This window comes from Chlorocebus sabaeus, chromosome 6 (assembly GCF_047675955.1).
Source record: "Chlorocebus sabaeus isolate Y175 chromosome 6, mChlSab1.0.hap1, whole genome shotgun sequence".
Lineage (NCBI taxonomy): Eukaryota > Metazoa > Chordata > Mammalia > Primates > Cercopithecidae > Chlorocebus > Chlorocebus sabaeus.
In genome coordinates, this window is record NC_132909.1 from 54,934,825 (window position 1) to 54,956,148 (window position 21,324).

Below are 21,324 nucleotides of genomic sequence, written 5' to 3' on the forward strand. Positions count from 1 at the left end.
CTGGCCAACATGGCAAAACTCCATCTCTATTAAAAATACAAAAATTCGGCCGGGCGCGGTGGCTCATGCCTGTAATCCCAGCGCTTTGGGAGGCCGAAGTGGGAGGACTGCTCGAGTCCAGGAGTTTGAGGCCAGCCTGGGCAACATACTGAGGTCCAGTATACAAAAATCAGCCAGGCGTAGTGGTGGGCGCCTTAGTCCCAGCTGCTTGGGAGGCTGAGGTGGAGGATTGTGCCTCTGCACTCAGCCTGGGCAACAGCGAGAACCTGTCTCAAAGAAAAAAAAAAAAGAAGAAGAAGAAAAGAGAAAGACAAAGCAAGCCCAGCGCAGTGGCTCACGCCTGTAATCCCAACATTTTGGGAGGCTAAGGTGGGCAGATCACTTGAGGTCAGGAGTTTGAGACCAGCCTGGCCAACATGGTGAAACCCCGTCTCTACTAAAAATACAAAAATTAGCCGGGCGTGGTAGCGAACACCTGTAATCCCAGCAACTAGGGAGGCTGAGGCAGGAGAATTGCTTGAACCCGCGAGGTGGAAGTCGTAGTAAGCGGACATCACGCCACTGCCACTACAGCCTGGGCGACAGAGCAAGACTCCGTTTCAAACAGACAAACAAAACAATTGAAAAAAACGAGCCAACATCCTATAGGTTCCCCTGATGACCACAGAGCCCCTCCCTACCGTTCCTTGAACACGTCAGCTCGCTCCTGTCACTGGGTCTTTGCACCTGTCCTTCTCTCTGCTCCTTCCGTCTTCCAAGCCTTTCCTCTCCGTGGAGCCTGTCCTGAGTGCCTTCCCATCCCTGCCCACACTTCAATCACACCCTGACTCCCCAGCCCGCATTCCCACCCCTCGCTGCATGTTCTCACCACAGCCCTCCTTTCAACAAAACCTGCCATCTGCTCACCTGTGTGCTGCTGGTCCCCCCAGGTAGAAAGAGCTTCAGGAGGCCACTGCCTTTGTTTTGTTCCCCGCTGTGTCCCTGGGGCCTGGCACGCAGTAGGTGCTTGATAAAATAGCTGTCAAACTAATACATCTGGGCTGGGCACGGTAGCTCACATCTGTAATCACAGCATTTTGGGAGGCTGAGGTGGGCATTGACCTGAGGTCAGGAGTTTGAGACCAGCCTGGTCAACATGGTGAACCCCCCCGTCTCTACTAAAAATAAAAAAAATAGCTGGGCGTGGTGGTGGGCGCCTGTAGTCCCAACTATTTGGGAGGCTGAGGCAGGAGAATTGCTTGAACCTGGGTGGCTGAGATCGCACCACTGGACTCCAGCCTGGGCGACTCCAGCCTGGGCGACAGAGTGAGACTCCATCTCAAAAAATGATAATTAATCTGTGTGACCATGGGCACATGACTTCTTTTGGAACCTGCCTGTGAAATGAGGTGATGCTGCTTGCTCAGCTCACCAAGGGCTGGTGCCCGGTTCCTCCTCCTCTCACCCACCCACCTGGAGGGTCCAGGGGAGACCTTCCTTGCAGCTCAAAGCACTCTAAGTTAGAGCTGCTGTGATCAGAAGCTGCTGGACCACAGGCCCCTCTTCTTTCTCATCAGCCTCCCTTGCTCCAACCCCAGGCCCAGCCTCATAACCCTGCAGCTTGTTCAAACCTTCTCCCTTCTCAAGCCCCCTAACTCAACCTCGGTGGCCAGGTGAGGACGGCGGTGGCCGGGTGAGGACGGCTCATGGGAACAGACCCGGGGCCCTGCACTCCCAGCTTACAAATTCCCGCAGCTCCTCTTCCTCCCTCCCGATTTCTCTGACATCCTTCACAGCCCGGCCTCTGGACAGAAGGCCCCTGCCCTGACAGGCTCTGGAAGCCCCTCTCGCCAGGGTCTCAGAGGACCTGCCTGGGGCTGCTTAGCCCAAAGCGTCCTGCATTTTGCTCTGAAATCCAGCTTCTCAGACACCATGTTTCCCTCCCTCTGTCCCCCATCCAGGACTGTGGTTTCTGTGTCTGTGCTGACGCCCAGACCTCCCTCCAGAACTTCAGACCCCAAACCCCAAGACCTGTGCATCTGCTGGCCCCCTAGACGCCTCCCCGTCATTCCAGATTCAGGCCATCACCCTGCCCAAGCCCTCTCCCAGTGCCACCTCCACCAGCCAACAGCTATTCCAGGATCAGCCCTGGGCTATGCGTGGTGGTTGCTCCACGGTTTCATTCATCCTAGACACACCACCTTCTCCCCAGTGTGCTGAAGCCCACCCCACTCAACGCCTCTTGCTGGGATGACTGAGACTGCCCTGACCAAGCCCTCAGCCCTAGTCCACCAGGCAGCCCAATGGAGCATCCTCAACAAATCTAGACACCGACCCCTTTGGCGCTTCTCATAACCAGTGAGGGGAGCCCAGCTGACGGTCCCTGCAGTTCCTTTTCTCAACAGACCTGTCTGTTCACATCCTGGGGGGTGGGGGAAAGGAAGCAGGGAAGATTGGATCACAGATCCCCTCAAAAATCTGGAAGGACTTTTCTTGGGGAGGAGGAGCGATCAGGAACCAAGTGTGGTGAACAAAAAGGGAAAGGAAAATTGCCTGAGGTGTAATACATTACTTTTTTTTTTTTTCCTAAGATAGGGTCTCACTCTGTCACCGAGGCTGGAGTGCCAGTGGCGCGATCTTGGCTCATTTCAACCTCCGCCTCCCAGGTTCAAGTGATCCTCCCGCCTTAGCCTCCCAAGTAGCTGGGATTCCAGGTGCCCGCCACCACACCCAGCTGTTTGTATTTTTAGTAAAGATGGGTTTTGCCATGTTGACCAGGTTGGTCTCGAACTTCCAGCCTCAAGTGATCGGCTCACCTCGGCCTCCCAAACTGCCGTGATTACAGACATAAGCTACCACGCCCGGCCTTATTTCAAGTTTTTTCAGACAAAGTTTCACTATGTTGCCCAGGCTGTACTCCTACCCCTGCCTCAAGCCATCCTCCTGCCTCAGCCTCCTGAATAGCTGGGACTCCAGGCATGCACCACTGCACCCCACTTATTTTATTTTTTTAACAAGGAAAATGTGTTTGTATCATCCTGGACTTTAAAATTAACTTTAAAGTATTGACCAGACTGGCCAACACAGTGAAACCCCGTCTCTACTAAAAATACAAAAAATTAGCCAGGTGTGGTGATGGACGCCTGTAATCCCAGCTACTCAGGAGACTGAGGTAGTGAGCCGAGATCGCACCACTGCCCTCCAGCCTAGGTGACAGAGTGAGACTCCATCTCCAAAAAAACAAACAAACAAACAAAAAAAGAATGGCCAGGAGGGCTTGTTGCAACTCAGGTAGCAGGGCTGTGCCCCCAGAATTCCAGATTCTGAAGCTTTGAGGTGTGCCTGAGAATGTGCAGTTCTAACACTTTCCCAGGAGCCACTGATGCCCCTGGGACTACCCTTTGAGAACTGTGGCTCTGGAGACCTCCCTGTCAAAGTCCAGAACTGTCTGGAGGCTTGTTTTATGTAAATATATAAAATATATAAATATATAAAATATATATTATTTATAATATATAAAATATATATAGTACATATATATATTTGAGATGGAGTCTTGCTGTGACGCCCAGGCTGGAGCGCAGTGGCACAGTCTTGGCTCACTGCAACCTCTGCCTCCCAGGTTCAAGCCATTCTCCTGTCTCAGTCTCCCAAGTAGCTGGGATTACAGGCATGCACCTCCATGCCCAGCTAATTTTTGTATTTTTAGTACAGACAGGGTTTCATCATATTAGCCAAGCTGGTCTCAAACTCCTCATGATCCTCCTAGACCTCGTGATCCGCCTGCCTCAGCCTCCCAAAGTGCTGGGATTACAGGCATGAGCCACCGCGCCTTTTTTTTTTTTTTTAGTTGGAGTTTCACTCTTGTTGCCCAGGCTGGAGTGCAATGGCGCAATCTCGGCTCACTGCAACCTCCACCTACTGGGTTCGAGCGATTCTCCTGCCTCAGCCTCCCAAGTAGCTGGGATTACAGGCACATGCCACCATACCCAGCTAATGTTTTGTATTTTTAGTAGAGACGGGGTTTCATCATGTCAGCCAGGCTGGTCTCGAACTCCTGACTTCATGTGATCCACCCGCCTCAGCCTCCCAAAATGTTGGGATTACAGGCGTGAGCCATCACACCCAGCCCCTCCTGGCGATTCTGATACCCTAAGGCCTGCATCTCAGTCTAAGGTCCCCAGGAATCCCCTGGAGGCCTGGCTAAAATGCAGCCTCACATTCAGCAGCTCTGGGGTGGGCCTGACACTGCATTGTGGACCAGCTCCCCGTTGATGCTGCTACTGCTGATCTACAGAACACACTTGGATTTGGCTCACACCTGTAACCCCAGCACCTAGGGAGGCCGAGGCAGGAAGATCCCTTGAGGCCAAGAGTTCGAGATCAGCCCAGGGCAACCTAGTGAGACCCCACCATCTCTGCCAAAATTTTTTAAAAATTAGCTGGCTGTGGTGGTGTGCACCTGTGGTCCCAGCTACTTGAGAGGCTGGGGTGGGTGGATCGCTTGAGCCCAGGAGTTCATGGCTGCAGTGAGCTATGACTGTGCCACTGCACTCTATAGCCTGGGTGACAGAACAAAACCCTCTCTCTGAAAAATATAATAAATGAGGGAGGAAGGCAAACAATTCCCCTCAGCCTGTTTTCTAGGCACATGGTGACACCCACTCCTTTACATGTTGTCTGTGGTTGCTTTCAATACGTAGACAGAGTAATGGGACAAGACCACATGGCGGCCAAGCACAGTGGCTCACACCTGTAATCCCAGCACTTTGGTAGACTTAAGTGGGCGGATCACCTGAGGTCAGGAGTTCAAGACCAGCCTGAACAACATGGTGAAACCCCATCTCTACTAAAAATACAAAGATTAGCCCGGTGTGCTGGTGGGCACCTGGAATCCCAGCTACTCGGGAAGCTGAGGCAGGAGAATTGCGTGAACCCCAAAGTTGGAGGTTGCAGTGAGGTGAGATGGTGCCACTGCACTCCAGCCTGGGTGACAGACGAAGACTCTATCTCAACAAATAAAAAAACAATAAAAAATAAAGACTAATGGCATAAAATATTGCCCATCTGGCACTTCACCCACCACAAGTCTAAAGGAGTCTGTCTCGGCCTGATGGGCTCCCACAACCCCATGCCCCCTAAAGCCTGCAGACATCCTCCAACCGTGATTCCAGAACCTGCCAGCATTTCCCACCAAATCCTTCTGTCCAGTTTATTTCTTCCCACCACCCCTGGCCTCATTCAACCCCCCAACCCTATGGCCAGACCCGCCCCCACCACCCCCACTCTATTGTAAACACATTTGGACCTGGTCTCCCTCCCCAGCCTGGGGCAGGGCTGTGGCTCAAGACACTGAGTGGATCTGAGGCCCCCACACAAGACACAAGACACACTTGGGGAGGGGGCTCTCTGTATCCTTTATCTCCGGCAGGGTCAGCGGCCCTCCAGGGCCCGGTCTCGAGCGATGACCGCCTCCTCGAACTTGATCATGAGCGTGGTGCCCTTGTGCCAGTGCGCCGTGACCTTGGCAGGGAAGCCGCTGTGTGTGAGCACCGCCTCCACGATGCCCGCCGTGAAGCTGGCGCAGTTGAGCGTGCTGTTCTCCTTGGGCACGGAGATGTAGGTGTTGATGAGCGGCTCGCGCTCGATGATGTAGAAGGTACGCGCGTCATCGTTGGCCTGCTCCAGCTTGTCCGCCTCCTTGCCGAAGAGCGCCTTCCACACGGCACCTTTGACGAAGAGCAACGCGCCCAGCACCTTGGTCTCACGCCGGGCACCCTTTTCGCGCGCCACCAGCGCATCCAGCACGCGCGCGCCCACCTGGCGGCCCAGCGCGGCCAGGCGCGCCTGCAGCTCGGCCACGGAGAAGACGCGGCTCTGGCAGTGCTGCACCAGCTCAGAGAACAGCAGTGCGAAGGCGCTCAGGCTCACCTCCGTGCGCGGCCGCGCCAGCGCGCGCTCCAGCAGCGCCGACTTCCCGCGCGTAAAGCGCGCCTCCATGCCGCCGCCCTGCTGGGAGACCAAGAAGCGCGGGTGTCAGGGGCAACTGAGAAGGGGACCAGGCAGGGAGGGAAGGAGGGAGAACCACGAGGGACCCTGGGACACCCTCACCCCACGCCACCGTTGTGTGCTCCAGTGCCGACTTCCCACGTGCAAAGAGATGCGCGTAAAACAGGCCTCGATTACATGTAACCAGATAAATCAGGGAAGTGGGGAGGCTTACACCCTCGGCAGGCAGCAAGCCAGCAGGAGCAGGGACAAGGTGAAAGGAGAGACACGAAGGGGAACAGAAGAGGGCGCCGGAAACCACCCAACTCTAGGGCACACAGACTGTTCAATTGCGAAAAGCGCCTTCCTGCCCGCTCCGCCACCTATGGGAGTAACTAGAAAACTAGTGTATGGGGGGAGGGGCGTCAGATCTAGGGCAGGGAGATGACAGAGATGAGTTACCAAGAGGGGATATGGGCAGTCGCCCCTGCCCCGTCATGCGCTCCAGCACTGGGGACCCTCGGGAACTTTCCTGTCCGCCCCCTGCGGAAAGCCAGAGTAAAGGGGGTGGAGGGTGGAGGGTGGGAGGATAGGAGCGTGTCAAGACCAAAGGCCATGAGGGTTGGGGGCTTGAATAGGTGAGATGCGTGGGGCCAGGCAGGAGGAGCGGGGAACCCCCAACCCCAAGCCCTCAGGCAGCTCCGATGTGTCACGCAGGAACCCTTCGTCCTTTGACACGCGGATGGGCCTGGATTCTGAAGGCTGGGAGGAGGGGCCCAGAGGTGTTGGGAGCCTCCCACCCCCCCCCCCCCCGCCCCCCGTGCTCTCCAGAGAGGAAGCTGGATGCTGAGCAACAGTGGTCCTCCCATCAGCTGTCGGTGCAGGGAGAGGGAGATGGGGTAGCGGCTCCTGGAGAGAAATGGGGTGGGGGGCGGGCGCCGAGACGGGTTCGGAGAGGCAGCTGAGAACATGCTCCCACCATGCATGGGGAGGTCTGTGGATGCTGAGCTGACCCCAACGAGATCTGCGTGGGAGGTGGGAGAACTAGCTGGGAGGGGAGGGAGGTACCAGGGGCTCCAGGTCGCCCCAGCCCCAGCATGCAGATCCGTCCGTGGCGAGGGCCGTGGGCGCGCGAGATGAGAGGGGGATCGTTAAGACCCCACCACCGGGCTGCGATGCGGGCTGAAGTGAGCTGAACCGCCGCAGGGACAGGGCCCCGCGACTCTCGCTCCGTACCTCTACAATGGGGAGAAACCCACCCTCCTCGCAGCCTCCTGAAGGGGGCGGAAGCGAGCGGACCCGGGATCGCGGACGTCGAGACCCCAGCCCGGGACCCACAGGCCCGCGGGGAAGCGGTCGGGAGCGCACCAGGCCCGGCGCGGGAAAGGGGGTAAGGCAGGATCTCACCAGGAACCGCAGCCTTCGGCTGGGCAGCGCTGCTTTACGGCGCCGTAAAAGGCGCAGCGTGCGCAGGCGCGCGACGGGCCAGGCGTGTGGGCGGGGCGCGTGCGGCGGTGTCCGAGAGCGGCCGCACGGGGGCGCGCGAGTCCGTGGAGCCGGACCCCGGGACTTGGCCCGCGGCTGTGATCGCTGCTCTGCGCGTGGTCAGGGTCTCGCTGAGTCTGGGTGGCCCACGCTGGAGGGGACGCTTGCAGGCCTAGTCACCTGCTCAGGGCACGCGTATGACAATGGGCCCATGTATACCCTTGCACATGGACACACCTGTTCACGTTTCCAGACACTCCTATGCCCTTGGGGATGGGTTCAGTCGTCTTAAGTGCATCCATGTGGCCGGGCTCGGTGGCTCCTGCCTGTAACCCCAGCATTTTCGGAGACGGAGGTGGGAGAATCACTTAGGGCCAGGAGTTTGAGACCAACCTGGCCAACATAGTGAGACCCCCACCTCTTTTAAAAAAAAAATTAGCCAGGTGTGGTGGTGTGAACCTGTAATCCCAGCTACTCGGGAGGCTGAGGCAGGAGGATCACCTGAGCCCAGGAGGTCGAGGCTGCAATGAGTCATGATCGTACCACTGCCCTCCAGCATGGGTGATAGAGGAAGACCCTGTCTCAAAAAACAAACAAAAAATAAGTGCATGCATGAGTGGTGGACATAGTACATTAGAGTCATGTACACTCATGGATGCATGCTCAGTGGCATAGATACACTCATGGGCACGATTATACACATGGGTACACGCTTGGGGTTTGTATATATCCGTGGGCCCAGATACACTCAGGGATATGTTGTACGCTCAGGGGCACCCACTCTGGGACACAGGGAATGAGTTACTCATTCACAGACACACAGGTACTCACGCAGGGCACTCAGTCTCGCCCACCCTTGTGCCCCGGCGTCATTGTCATGTGCAGACTCTCCCTCTCCCCAGGTCCCAAAGCCCCTCTAGTTGCCCCAATAACAGGTCCCATAGCGACGCTGTTTTCCCTTGACTTTATTTATCTTCATGAGTCACAAAATGTGAGTGCAGAGATAAATGACTGTCTGTGTGCATGTGCCCTGAGCACACAGGGTGGCGTAACTTGGCACACTTATAATGACACAGCTGTTCACCCAGGCACAGTGGCAGGGCACACACGGTGACACCCACATGTGCAGAGATACATCTCCCCCACCATGACATGTGTAGACACAAAACACGCCACAGTACACTCGGGTACGTTTACACAAACAGGGAGACAGGCCCGTGCAATGCATGTCACCAACACCCACACTCAGAGGTCCTCAGACACAGCCACCCACCGTGACATGCCGAGACTCACGTATGTCACGTGACACAGACGTGCGTGCCACACTCACTGTGACTCTCAGTTCTATTCATTCATCACCTTTCTGGGGGATACACTGAAATGTCCACCCTTTGCAAAATGCACACACACGCACACACACACCGCGCACACACACGCACGCAGGTGTACACACACACGAGCAGCTCCGACACACTCATTCACCATGACTCGAGGTTTTCTATATGTGGGACGAGGGGCAGGTTCACACTAGGCTGGAGGCGGGTCATTTCCCATCTTCATTAGCAGATGCAGCCCCGTCTTCCAAGCTTTAGCTTTGGCTGCCACAATGTTCTCCCATTTATTGAGGTGGGGACTCTGGGGATGGGAAGAGACCCACAGTGAGGCAGATCCCGCCCCTGGGAGAGGAACTGGGGCTAAATCCAAAGCCCCACCCACCCTCCTCTACCTCCCCTCGGGGCGCCAACTTACGTGGCTTTGTCTGCAGCAACTCCAAGATTTTCTGTACCTTATTGTCAACGTTTCTTATGCCTGGGGGTGGGGAGGGTTGGGTGGGAACAGATACGTCAAGCTGCCGAAAGCCCCCACCTTCCTTGGAAGCCCCTCCCTGCCCCACACGCACCCTGGGGTACAGCAGAGCCCATGGATTTGGGGTTCCCAGGAGCCTTTAAATACCTACAGAGCGACCCAGAGGGTAACACCCATTGCCCCTCCACAACTTGAGCTTTGGGAGGGTAGGACGCCGGCTATCTCTTTCCCTGAATTCCCTGCCCCCAGCTCAGTGCCAGGCATTGGTGACAAATTTCCCCCACAGAAGGCAAGACTACACAGGCACCTGCTAATTGCATCTCTAATTTCTCCACCTTGCTCCTGACCGTGGTGATGTTCCCCTGAACAGACTTCCAGACTTCTTTCTGTCTCTCTTCGAATGCTTGCATGGAGTTTGAGACTGAGGGCATGAAACAGGGGTGTCTGTGCATCCGTCCCTCTCCAGATCCCCACCATGACCCCATGGGTCTCCCTCAGACCCTCTGCTCACCGTTCCAAAGCTCCGTTTTAAAGCCCAGCAGCTGCTTGGACATCTCAGCATCTGTTCAGGAGGGGCAGGAAAATCCTTGAAGCACCCAGGGAGAGAGAGAGAGAGGGACAAGGGAGAAAGTCTAGGGCCCCCCAGCACCCTCCTCCCAAGAAGTACTCACTCTTTATCATGATGAAGGCCGACAGGATGATGCAGAGGACAAAGGCCAGGGCCAGGAGGATGTACAGGCTCAGGATGGCTCTGTACAACCAGCGGGGGACCTGGGTGGAGTCTGAGGGTGGCCTGCACTGGGCTGGGACTGGAGCAAAGAGGCAGCGAAGTGACCTTGAGGGGCCAGCACCACCACTCAAACCATCCTCACTGTCTCTAACACCATGGATACCTCGCTCCTCCCAAAACCATCAGCAGCTGTGGTCATGCAGCTTGTCGTCATTGTCAACAACACTGCTGCCAGCAGCCACCCTCAGCGATCTAACACCGTCACCATCACAGACCCCCTCACCAGCATTCCCCAACATTGTCATCATCAACAGACCTCATTATCACATCAACAGCTGTCACCTCTTCCTTCCCCGTCGCCTCCTCCCGTCCATGCAGCCCCGGGGGCCCTGCAGTTGCCTGCCCACCTGCCCCTTCCCAAGGTGATGGGATGTGAGCAGGTGAGTGTCTGCTCACCTTGACTCGTGGGTCGTGAATGACCACCCTTTGCATGGTCCTGGTGTCTGAAGGCCAAGGTGATATTCTCATAGTCTGGGTCATGGGCACCTGTGTGGAGGGCAGTGGGAGGGTTTGGAGACCTGCTCAGAGCTCTGTGGTGTAGAGAGGGGACCTGGGATCTTGTTTTACCCAACCCTTTGCACTCAATAAATTGTAGGGGGTGAAAGATAAGGAGTGAGAAGCTAAAATCTGCTTTTTGGTTAAGCAGAGTGGGTGTGTGAGGGTTTGCGTGATTACAGCACACATAAACACACACACACACACACACACACCTTGGAAGGGAAGGAGCCCCCACCTTTAACCCCTTACCTCTCCCATCTGAACCTCTCCTTCTCTTTTTATTTTTATTTTTTTACACACAGCGTCTCCCTATGTTGCCCAGGCCAGTTTCCACCAACTGGGCTCACACAATCCTCCCGCCTCAGCCTCCCAAAGTGCTGGGATTACAGACGTGAGCAATGGCCCCCGGCCCCCACACCTCTCCTTCTTAACCCCTCCCTTCCACCTCAAGGTCCCTAACCTTGATTCTTGGCTGAGATCCCCCGTTTCTTGTCCTTGAAGGCTGGCGCTTGCATCTTGACTTCCTGGTGCTTGTAGATTTCCTCCACTTCCATGGTCCCCAGCCCACAAATTTGTCCATACACGTCCCCACCCACCGGAAGGTGTCAAGGCAGATGAGGAAATCTGGAGGTGGGGGGAGGGAAGAGAGGGAGCAGCCTCCTCTTTTCAGGGATCCACGACTCTCCCACCCTGGGGCACCTTCATCCCTGCCCTGACCAAGAGGGTCTTGGGAGCCTAGAAGTCTCAGGAAGGACCAAGAAGAAAAACCTCGAGACCGGGAGATGGAATTTAACACTTGGAAATGTTACAGGAAGCTGTGTGTCTCTGTGTGTGTCTGTGTCTACCTGGATGGGCCTCACCCTCCTACTTCCTCTCGGTCTCAAAAGAGAAGCTGTGACACCTCAGTGTCCCCACTTTTCGGGTAAGAGCAACCAGGCTTGGAGACAGGACCCCTGGGTCCCCCCACACCTTCCTCCCCCAGCCTCAGCTCCACCCCTCAGCTCCACCCCCAAGAAGTTCTACTTCTACAAGTCCCCGTGGAGGAAAAGCACAGTTGTGAGGCAACGGGACCTAACCACTGGAACACCACACCCACATCTGGGACTGAGGACAGACCCACATCCTTCCCTCCCTCCCCAAATCCCCTGCTTTTATACAACCCTGGAGGAGACCGGGCGCGGTGGCTCACGCCTGTAATCCCAGCACTTTGGGAGGCTGAGGTGGGTGGATCACCTGAGGTCAGGAGTTCGAATCCAGCCTGGCCAACATGGTCTCTACTAAAAATACAAAAATTAGCTGGGTGTGATGGTGGACACCTGTAATCCCAGCTACTCAGGAGGCTGAGGCAGAAGAATCGCTTGAACCCAGGAGGCGGAGGCTGCAGTGAGCCGAGATCACACCATTGCACTCCAGCCTCGGTGACAAGAGCAAAACTCTGTCTCAAAAAAAATAAAAAAATAAAAATATTGGAGGAACAGCTTCCTTTGCACCTGGAAACTCCAGGTTTCTCATTCTCATCCATCCATCTGCTCATCTACCCAGATACTCTATCTCTCTCTTTTTCTCTCTCTCTGTCTCACACACACACAGGTCTGCACATGGACACACATCACAAACTCATTTGCATATTATTTGCATTGTGATACTCAGAAAAATAGACACAGGCATGCGTTCACATGCCCACACTCTATCTAGAAAGTGTCTTAGTTCACTTTGTGTTTACCTGATCTTGAAAACTGGGATTACAAATGGCGCAAAGTAGCTGGGTATGGTGGCTCGCTCTATAGCCCCAGCTACTCAGGAGGCTGAGGTTGGAGGATCATTCGAGGCCAGGAGTTTGAGACCAGCGTGAGCAACATAGCAAGACCCTGTCACTTAAAAAAAAAAAAAAAAAAAAAAAAGATTTTTTAATAATTTTTTTGAGACAAGGTTTCCCTCTGTTGCCCGGGCTGGGGTGCAGCAGCACAATCATGGCTCACTGCAGCTTTGACCTCCCTGGCTCAAGTAATCCTTTTGCCTCAGCTTCCCAAGTAGCTGAAATTACAGGTGGGCACTACTCCACCTGGCTAGTTTTTCTCCTTCTTTGAGATGGAGTTTTGCTCTTGTCACCCAGGCTGGAGTGCAATGGCGCCATCTCAGCTCACTGCAACCTCCACCTCCCAGGTTCAAGTCATTCTCCTGCCTCAGCCTCATGTAGCTGGGATTACAAGCATGGACCACCACGCCCGGCTAATTTTGGATTTTCAGTAGAGACGGGATTTCACCATGTTGGTCAGGCTGGTCTCGAACTCCTGACCTCACGTGATCCACCCACCTCGGCCTCCCAAAGTGCTGGGATTACAGGCATGAGCCACCGTGCCCGGTCTAATTTTTCTTATTTTTTGAAGAGATGAAGGTCTCACTATGTTGTCTAGGCTGGTCTTGATCTCCTGGGTTCAACTGATCCTCCAGCCTTGGTCTCCCAAAGTGCAGGGATTACGGGCATACATTTTTATTTTTATTTTTTTCTGGCCAGGTGCAGTGGCTCATGCCTATAATCTCAGCAGTTTGGGAGGTCGAGGTGGGTGTATCACTTGAGGTCAGGAGTTCGAGACCAACCTGGCCAACATGGTGAAACCCTGTCTCAACTAAAAATACAAAAACAAAAAAAAATTAGCTGGGTGTAGTGATGGGCACCTGTAATCCCAGCTGCTCACGAGGCTGAGGCATGAGAGACTCTTGAACCCAGGAGGCAGAGGTTGCAGTGAGCTGAGATCACGCCATTGCACTCCAGCCTGGGCGACAGAGGGAGACTCTGTCTAAAATAAATAAATAAAAATAAAAATTTCTAGCAGCCACATTAAAAGGCTAAAAAGAGATCAACTAAAAGAATGTCAACATTTGAAAACAATGCTAATACTATTTTTATTAACATAATATACCTAAACTATGATCATTTCAGCATGTAGGTAATATTTTAAAATGATTAATGAGCTAATTTGCATTCCTTTTTTGGCACGAAGCCTTCGAAATCAAATATGTATAGACTGAGCACCTCAATTTAGACTAGCTACCTTTCGAGTGCACAAGGTTGCTGATGGACGATGCAGGTCTTGAGAATTTTAGTTTTCTCCCTTTTAGGTTAAAAAAAAAAAAAAAAAAATGGCTGGGGGCCGTGACTCACACCTGTAATCCCAGCACTTTGGGAGTCTGAGGCAGGTGGATTACCTAAGGTCAGGAGTTCGAGACCAGCTTGACCAATATAATGAAACCCCATTTCTACTAAAAATGCAAAAATTAACTGGGCGTGGTGGCAGGTGCCTGTAATCCTAGTCGCTCGGGAGGCTGAGACAGGAGAATCACTTGAACCTGGGAGGTGGAGGTTGCAGTGAGCTGAGATCGCGCCACTGCACTCCAGCCTGGGCAACAAGAGCAAAACTCCGTCTCAAAAAAAAAAAAAAAAAAAGAAAAGAAAAGAAAGAAAAGAAAAAACAAGTATAAGACTCTCTGTCTTATGTGCAGAAAGTGATGATGCTTTGGTTTAAAATATGTGGTGAAATTTGAGACAACTTGAGTGTTGAGAAATGAGCGTCGAGATCTGGTGAGGAAAATTTTCTATTTCCTACGGTATTGCCAAATTCTGTGTCTCCAAGAAAGATCAATTTAATAATGACTTCATGCCAGCTCCTCTATTTGATCTTAGAAAGAAGCCAGTTACTGAGCTATAGGACCGCCTTCTAATGGAGCAGCCGGACCAATTGGATGTGGGCTCTGCCTTGATGGACAGGTGCAGGGGGTGGAGTCACAGAGTTGCACATTTCCCGGGCTTGGGTGGGGCTGAGACCCTGTTCCAGGCTCTGGACTTCCTTTGAGAAAAAGGCCTCGCTAAACCAGAGGCCCACAAACAATCATGTCTTGTGAGAAACATCTGCAAAGCTGCCTGACCAGCACCTGTCCCTTTCATGGGGAATATTCTCAATTTTCTTTGAAGAAAGAAAATGTGTCCTAGGTCCAACCAGCCATAAACTAGGGATTGGTTTACAGTGGACAAATGATCTAGACCCAGCCAATCAGAGTCTAAGATTGGGCAGAGAGGCGGGCATTTGAGCAAGACCCAGCCAATGAAACTCTGGTCTGGGACTTTTATTGGTTTAACCAGCGGGAAGAAAGCATTCTCTTTTTTTTCCAAGGCTCACTAGGGCGGCCACAATGGGAGGTTGTAATGGGAGCTGTGACAGGGAAGAATCTACTTGAGAGTGAAGGCAGTGCTGAGAAAATCAGACCCTAGAGGAAGTCTGGGTCCTGGAGACATCATTTGAGACCCTGGTTACAAGCCATACCTGAACCTGTTGTTCTAACCCTGGGTTTGTCAGTTACACAAACAAGAAACTTCCTTTTAGTTTTGCCCAAACTAGTTTGAAGTAGGGTCTGTCGTACTTGCAAGCAGAAGAATCTCGCCTTGGCTGGGCTCTGTGGTTCACGCCTGTAATACCAGACTTTGGAAGGCCGAGGCAGGTGGATCACTTGAGGTCAGGAATTTGAGACCAGCCTGGCCAAAATGGCAAAATGCCCGTGTCTACTAAAAATACAAAAATTAGTCAGGAGTGGTGGTGGGCGCCTGCAATCCCAACTACTCAGGAGGCTGAGGCAGGAGAATCACTTGAACCTGGAGGTGGAGGTTGCAGTGAGCTGAGGTCATGCCACAGCACTCCAGCCTGGACAACAGAATGAGACTCCATCTCAAAAAGGAAGAAGGAGAAGGAGAAGGAGAAGAAGAGGAGGAACAGGAAGGAGGAGGAGGAGGAGGAAGAGGATCACCTTGCCTACCACAGGGGGTCTAGGCATTAGCTGTTGAGGAAATGGAGGCTCTAATAGGGGGCTTGCCTGTCCACATCACCTGGGCAGGTATGACCTCCAAGTCTGCAGTCTGGGGCAGGAGAATGTCTATGATGTCTATGTTGGAATTGAGGAACCTGAAGAGATCTCTCTTAGGATCCAGATACAGGACTATTGGATGGGGATTGGAGACAAATAGTTCTGGGGACAATGGAGTATATCCACCCCCAACACACACACAAAGCAGTGAGGGGCAGGGACACACATAAGGCACTAGACTCACCCTCTCTGGCCCTGACCATACTTCTGACTCAGTGGTCCCGCCCTACCCCCATGACCACAGTGGAGTCGGGAGAGAGGGTCTGGGAAGGGAATCCCTGGGCTGGAGTCTGGGTGGGCTCCCTGGCACCAGAAGTGGCTGTAATCTCTGCTCATGGCCATCAGCATCAGACATGAGGCTGGACCATCACAGGGGGTGGGTGGCAGTGGGAGGAGACTCCAAAACATCCTGAAAACCAGAACATCCCTCTACCATCTATTGTCCAGCTGTGACTTTTGAGTCTGGGGTCGCTTTCAAGACTAGGTGCTAGGAATTCTGAAGTCTGTGGAGGCAAATCAGGGACTGGATGGCAAGACTCCTGGGTCAGGCTTCCTGTAGAACTGGACCCTGAATCACCCGAATTTGTGCCCTCAGGGAGCTGGGGCAGGGGATGTTGGAGGTTTTGTCCTCTAGAACAGGGGTCCTTAACCACCAGGCATTGGGAACTGTGCCAAACAGCAGGAGGTGAGTGGTGGGCAAGCGAGAGTAGCTTCATCTGTATTTACAGCCGCTCCCCATTGCTCAGATTACCGCCTGAGCTCCACCTCCTGTCAGACCAGCAGCAGCATTAGATTCTCGTAGGAGCAAGAATCCCATTGCGAACTGCACATTTAAGGGATCTTTCTCACTCCTTATGAGCATCTAATGCTTGATGATCTGTCACTGTCTCCCATCACCCCCAGCCGGGACTGTCTAGCTGCAGGAGAACAAGCTCAGGGCTCCCACTGATTCTACATGATGGTGAGTTGTAGAATTATTTCATTATGTATTACAATGTCATAATAATAAAAATAAAGTGAAAAATAAATGTAATGTGCTTGAATCATCCAGAAACCATCCCCGCCCCCGTACCAATTGTCTTCCATGAAAATAGTCCCTGGTGCCAAAAAGGTCAGGGATCGCGGCTCTAGGACATCAGATACTTACCCAGGGTGCGGTGGGGACTTGAGTCAGAAATGCAAGAGTTTGCCTGGAGCATGTGCGTGTCTGTGTTCCTGCATCACCTCTGACCAGCTTGGTCAAATCTGCAATTCTCCGTGCATTGGCGGGGGTGCCTTTCTGTGTCCAAGAGTGTCTGTGGGAACATGGTTGTATCTGTGGATGTGGTGTCTCCGCGTGGTCGTGGTAAGTGGGTTGTGTACTCTGTGTGTGCACGTGGCTGTGTATAGCTGTGTGTGCGTGTGCAGTATGTGCATGTCGGTGCTGTATCTAAGTGCACACGTGGCTACTGATCAACAGACATTTACTGAACGTCTACTGTGTACCATGCTCTATTCTTAACCCTGGGGGGATGGATGCGGTGGCTCACGCCTAAAATCCCAGCACTCTGGGAGGCCGAGGTAGGCGGATCACCTGAGGTCAGGAGTTCGAGACCAGCCTGGCCAACATGGTGAAACCCACTCTCTACTAAAAATACAAAAATTAGCCGGGTGTGGTGGCAGGCACCTGTAATCCCAGCTACTTGGGAGGCTGAGGCAGGAAAATCGCTTGAACCCGGGAGGCAGAGGTTGCAGTGAGCCGAGATTGTGCCACTGCACTCCAGCCTGGGTGCCAGAGTGAGAAGACCCTGTCTCAAAAATAAAAATTAAAAAATAGGCCGGGCGCAGTGGCTCATGCCTGTAATCCCAGCACTTTGGGAGGCTGAGGCAGGTGAATTACTTGAGGCCAGGAGTTCAAGACCAACCTAGCCAACGTGGTAAAACTCCTTCTCTACAAAAAATACAAAAATTAGCCAGGCATGGTGGCGAGCACCTGTAGTCCCAGCTATTTGGGAGGCTGAGGCAGGAGAATTGCTTGAACTCAGGAGGCAGAGGTTGTGGTGAGCTGAGATTGCACCACTGCAATCCAGCCTGGGTGACAGAGCGAGACCCTGTCTCAAAAAGAAGGAAAGGAAAGGGAAGAGAAGGGGAGGGAAGGGGAGGGGAGGGGAGGGAGGGGAGGAGGAAGAGGAGGATGAGGAGGAGTAGGAGGAGGGGAGGGGAGGGGAGGGGAAGGGGAGGGGAGGGGAAGGGAAGGGAAGGGAAGAAAGGAAACCCTGGGGAGATCTAGGAGCAGACAAGTCCCCTGCTCTTTGTTTTCATAATCTAGTGTCCAGGAGTGGGTAAGCACCCTGTGTGTCTCTGGTTGTAACTAACTACTGACAACTGCACTTGCCTATGTGAAAACGTGAACTTGTGATGACGCGTGACATCAGGTAACTCAACTTTGCCTGTGCCTTGGGGGTTCCTCCTTGCAAGTAGGAAGTGAGGGGTACATGTTCCAGCTCTGGGCTGAGACACGATTCAGGGGCCTACCCTGACCTGGGGCTCCTGGAGTCTTGGGGCCCTGGAGGGTCCTGTCCACTGCCCAGACTGACCCAGGTCCTAGATGAAGCCTCATTATGAGGACAGGGGGAAAATGACCCAGTCACTTCCTGGGGAGGTCGGAGACCCCAGAGTGAGCGTCAAGGTAGCCTCAAAGGTGAGAAGTCCCCTCCTGAAGGCGGCCATGAGACTTGGGTGGGTGGGGACGTCACTAGAAGAAGCTCAGGCCCTATTTTGAGGAAGCAGTTGGAGACCCCATAGGAGGAAGGGGGATGGGGCAGTAGAAAGTCGCGGTCTCCCCGCCCCCTCCAGCAGCTGCGCGCCCCACTCTTCTTGGAGATGGAGACACTAGATCAGTCCCTCCGGACTACTAAAGAAAGCACGCAGGGCTCAGATCCGCTCCATCATCATCATCATCTCCAGCTTTATTTCCAGCTCCCCCACAACCCGTCCGGACCTGGAGCCGCCTCCGCCCGCGCTGTGCACGCGCTGCGCGCGACCTCAGGGCTGCAGACGACAGCAGCGCGCTCCGGTCCAGTCCATGCCCGCGCACTGGCAGTGACATGTGGTCTCGGCGCGCACATCCCACGAGCCACAGGCGGAGCCACAAGTGCAACTGGTGACGGCGAAGCCTGCAGCCCGGAGCAGAGGAGCTTGGACTCTGAGCTGGGAGGCTGAGGGTGGGAGCGGGGGGATTGGGGACGGGGACGGCTGCAGGCTCCAACCACGGAATGGGCACTGGAGGCAGGGAGTGGGGGTGGACACCAGTGTCCAGATGGTGGGCAGAGAAGGCTGGGAGTCAGGACGAGGATCCTAGGGGGGTAGAGGCTAGACATGGGGAACGTCATTCCCAGGGAGGCGGCATTCCCAGGGGACTTGGAAAAGAGATGGGCGCATGGACAACAGGCTTCTGCACTCACCTCGGGGGCAAGTAGCCAGGTCCCCCCTGGAGGTGACGCTCTGGCACTCCAGGCCAATGCTCCTTATTGCCCTAAATACTGGGGGGCAGGAGGGAAGGAGAGCGGAGGGGCTGTGAGGCCAAACGGCCCCTCCCCCATCCTCCCGCTACTTTCCTCCTGTTGGTCTGGAGCTAGATACCGGCATAGGAGCTCACTGGCTTCCAGGACCCTGTCTTGAGTTGGGTGTTTTGGAGTAAGGGAAGGTTTGGGGTGAGAGCGGGGATTGGGTTTGGAGCTGTGGATAGGGTGAGAACAGTTGGAGGGGTTAGGAGTGGAGTTGGGGTTGAATTTGGAATCTGGTTGGATTTGAGGATGAGATTTGGTGAGCGCTGGGGCTGGGTTGGAGTCAGGTCTGTGCCAGGGATCGGTGAGGTCTCTGAGACCCTTGGGGAGCTTGCCCCTGGGGGGTCCTCACCTAGGGAGCTGGCGCCCTCCTGAATCTTCTCATTGATGGCTTCTTCCACGGAGCACAGGGTCTGGCTAGACACCAGCAGTCCGAGGACAGGGAGGAGGAGGAGACAGAGAGCTTTCATCCTGCAGGCGCTGAAAGAGGGAACCAAGAGACCCACAGCTGGGTCAGCCCTGCCCACGTGGGGAGGATCTGGCCCCTGGAGGGTGTGGGATCTGGACCCCTGTCTCCGGACCCCTGTCCCCCACCGTGGGGTCGGGGATGGAGGCTCAGCTTTGACCCCAGCCTCCCCGCTGGTGCCATGGCAAGGGCAGGAGCAGCTGTCACTTACCCTCTCGGTGGACTCAGCTAACCAAATCTGGCACACGAATTGTTGCACCGCAGCTCTTTCTTTGAGGCCTCTGGGGGTGGGGCTTCCTGTCTTGGCTAATAATTCCCGGGGCCCCCAACCCTCCGGTCCTACATCCGGGACCAAGAGGAAGCCCCTGAGCAGACCATAAGGGCTGGAGGAGGGAGGGAGCCTCCCCGCTTCCAATAGGGCCTCCCTCTTCATGTCCAGAGACTGGTCAGGAGGTGGTGCCCCAGGGATAATGCCAGGGGCTGTGGTCTGAGGAACAGCTGGAGAAGCAGAGCTTGGCATGCAAGGTGGCTGATGCAAACATGACAAAAATAATGTCTCTTGCTGGGCATGGTGGGGACAAGCACTTGTATTCCCAGATACTCAGGAGGCTGAGGTGAGAGAATCGCTTGAGCCCGGGAGTTCAAAGCTACAGTGAGCTATGATCACACCACTGCACTCCAGCCTGGGCAACAGAGCAAGACTACTTCTCTAAAATAGGAATAATAATTATGTCCCTGGGTGAGAATGACATACCACATTCATACCCAAATGCCTATTAGCAATAGAACTGGTAAATAAAATCAGGGTTTATGACCGGTGGCTCATGTCTGTAATCCCAGCACTTTGGGAGGCTGAGGCAGGCGGATCACTTGAGGTCAGGAGTTTGAGACCAACCTGGCCAACATGATGGAATCCTGTCTCCATTAGACATACAAAAATTAACTGGGCGTGGTGGTGTGTGCCTGTAATCCCAGCTACTTGGGAGGCTGAGGGAGGAGAATCACTTGAACCGGGAGGCAGAGGTTGCAGCAAACCGAGATCACACCCCTGTGCTCCATCCTGGATGACTAGCTTGGGCAACATAGCAAGACTCCATCTCAAAAACAAAGAAAGAAAAATCATGGTTTGGTCGGGCGCAGTGGCTCACGCCTGTAATCCCAGCACTTTGGGAGGCCGAGGCGGGCGGATCACAAGGTCAGGAGATTGAGACCATCCTGGCTAACACGGTGAAGCCCCCTCTCTACTAAAAATACAAAAAATTAGCTGGGCGTGGTGGTGGGCGCCTGTAGTCCCAGCTACTCAGGAGGCTGAGGCAGGAGAATGGTGTGAACCCGGGAGGCGGAGCTTGCAGTGAGCGGGGATTTCGCCACTGCACTCCAGCCTGGGCGACAGAGTGAGACTCCGTTTCAAAAAAAAAAAAAAGAAAAAAAAAATCATGGTTTATTCCATCAATGGCATCACCTACAACAGAAGTTGAAAAGCCATTGCCCGTGGGCCCAGGTCCAGCTCATGTTTCTTCTTGAACCACCCAAGAGCTAGGAACGGTTATTACATTTTTGTTTGTTCTTTTTCTCCAATACAATGGGATTTTTTTGTGGTAAAATACACATAACATACAATTTATCATTATAACTTTTTTTTTTTTTGATGGAGTCTTGCTCTGTTGCCCAGGCTGGAGTGCAGTGGCGCGATCTCGGCTCACTGCAAGCTCCACCTCCCGGGTTCACGCCATTCTCCTGCCTCAGCCTCCCGAGTAGCTGGGACTACAGGCGCCCGCCACCACCCCCAGCTAAGTTTTTGTATTTTTTTTTAGTAGAGTTGGGGCTTCACCGTGTTAGCCAGGATGGTCTCG

The 21,324-nt window shown here is 54.0% G+C and overlaps 3 protein-coding genes across 11 annotated transcripts; all 3 read right to left on the bottom strand.

The window, feature by feature from the left end:
* Window positions 1-5,377: 5,377 nt before the first annotated feature.
* On the bottom strand, window positions 5,378-7,439 carry TRAPPC5 (trafficking protein particle complex subunit 5). Of its 8 annotated transcripts, none has more exons than XM_073017037.1 (3): window positions 7,227-7,394; window positions 6,430-6,510; window positions 5,378-5,991 (listed from the first exon to the last, which is right to left on the bottom strand). In XM_073017037.1, exon 3 carries the CDS (start codon window positions 5,977-5,979, stop codon window positions 5,413-5,415), a length of 567 nt encoding a protein of 188 aa, XP_072873138.1. In that variant the 5' UTR covers window positions 5,980-5,991; window positions 6,430-6,510; window positions 7,227-7,394; the 3' UTR covers window positions 5,378-5,412. The 8 variants fall into 8 exon arrangements, with proteins under 8 accessions (XP_072873138.1, XP_072873137.1, XP_072873133.1 ...); XM_073017036.1 differs by having other exon boundaries at window positions 7,204-7,364; XM_073017032.1 differs by lacking the exon at window positions 6,430-6,510 and having other exon boundaries at window positions 7,375-7,439.
* Window positions 7,440-8,961: 1,522 nt separating this feature from the next.
* MCEMP1 (mast cell expressed membrane protein 1) lies at window positions 8,962-11,153 on the bottom strand. 2 transcript variants are annotated; one of them, XM_007995068.3, is made up of 7 exons: window positions 11,007-11,153; window positions 10,445-10,534; window positions 9,930-10,067; window positions 9,770-9,820; window positions 9,566-9,679; window positions 9,202-9,261; window positions 8,962-9,087 (listed from the first exon to the last, which is right to left on the bottom strand). In XM_007995068.3, exons 1-7 carry the CDS (start codon window positions 11,098-11,100, stop codon window positions 9,071-9,073), a joined length of 564 nt encoding a protein of 187 aa, XP_007993259.1. In that variant the 5' UTR covers window positions 11,101-11,153; the 3' UTR covers window positions 8,962-9,070. The 2 variants fall into 2 exon arrangements, with proteins under 2 accessions (XP_007993259.1, XP_072873383.1); XM_073017282.1 differs by lacking the exons at window positions 8,962-9,087; window positions 9,202-9,261 and having other exon boundaries at window positions 9,374-9,679.
* A 7,232-nt stretch (window positions 11,154-18,385) lies between these two features.
* Window positions 18,386-19,792, bottom strand: RETN (resistin). The gene is made up of 4 exons (XM_007995067.3): window positions 19,683-19,792; window positions 19,358-19,485; window positions 18,904-18,981; window positions 18,386-18,615 (listed from the first exon to the last, which is right to left on the bottom strand). The coding sequence occupies exons 2-4, from the start codon at window positions 19,473-19,475 to the stop codon at window positions 18,485-18,487; spliced, it is 327 nt and encodes a 108-aa protein (XP_007993258.1). The 5' UTR covers window positions 19,476-19,485; window positions 19,683-19,792; the 3' UTR covers window positions 18,386-18,484.
* Window positions 19,793-21,324: the final 1,532 nt, after the last annotated feature.

Bases quoted from the DNA above. Each gene is read 5' to 3' on its own strand.
- TRAPPC5 (XM_073017032.1), bottom strand. From the start codon at position 5,979: ATGGAGGCGCGCTTTACGCGCGGGAAGTCGGCGCTGCTGGAGCGCGCG.
- MCEMP1 (XM_073017282.1), bottom strand. From the start codon at position 11,100: ATGGAAGTGGAGGAAATCTACAAGCACCAGGAAGTCAAGATGCAAGCG. The intron at 10,068-10,444 runs GTGAGCAGACAC...TCTTTGCTCCAG, and splicing joins TTCACGACCCACGAGTCAAG to TCCCAGCCCAGTGCAGGCCA. The intron at 9,821-9,929 runs GTGAGTACTTCT...CCTCCTGAACAG, and splicing joins GGCCTTCATCATGATAAAGA to ATGCTGAGATGTCCAAGCAG.
- RETN (XM_007995067.3), bottom strand. From the start codon at position 19,475: ATGAAAGCTCTCTGTCTCCTCCTCCTCCCTGTCCTCGGACTGCTGGTG. The intron at 18,982-19,357 runs GTGAGGACCCCC...CCTGCCCCCCAG, and splicing joins GGAGGGCGCCAGCTCCCTAG to TATTTAGGGCAATAAGGAGC. The intron at 18,616-18,903 runs GTGAGTGCAGAA...TCCGGGCTGCAG, and splicing joins CCTGGCTACTTGCCCCCGAG to GCTTCGCCGTCACCAGTTGC.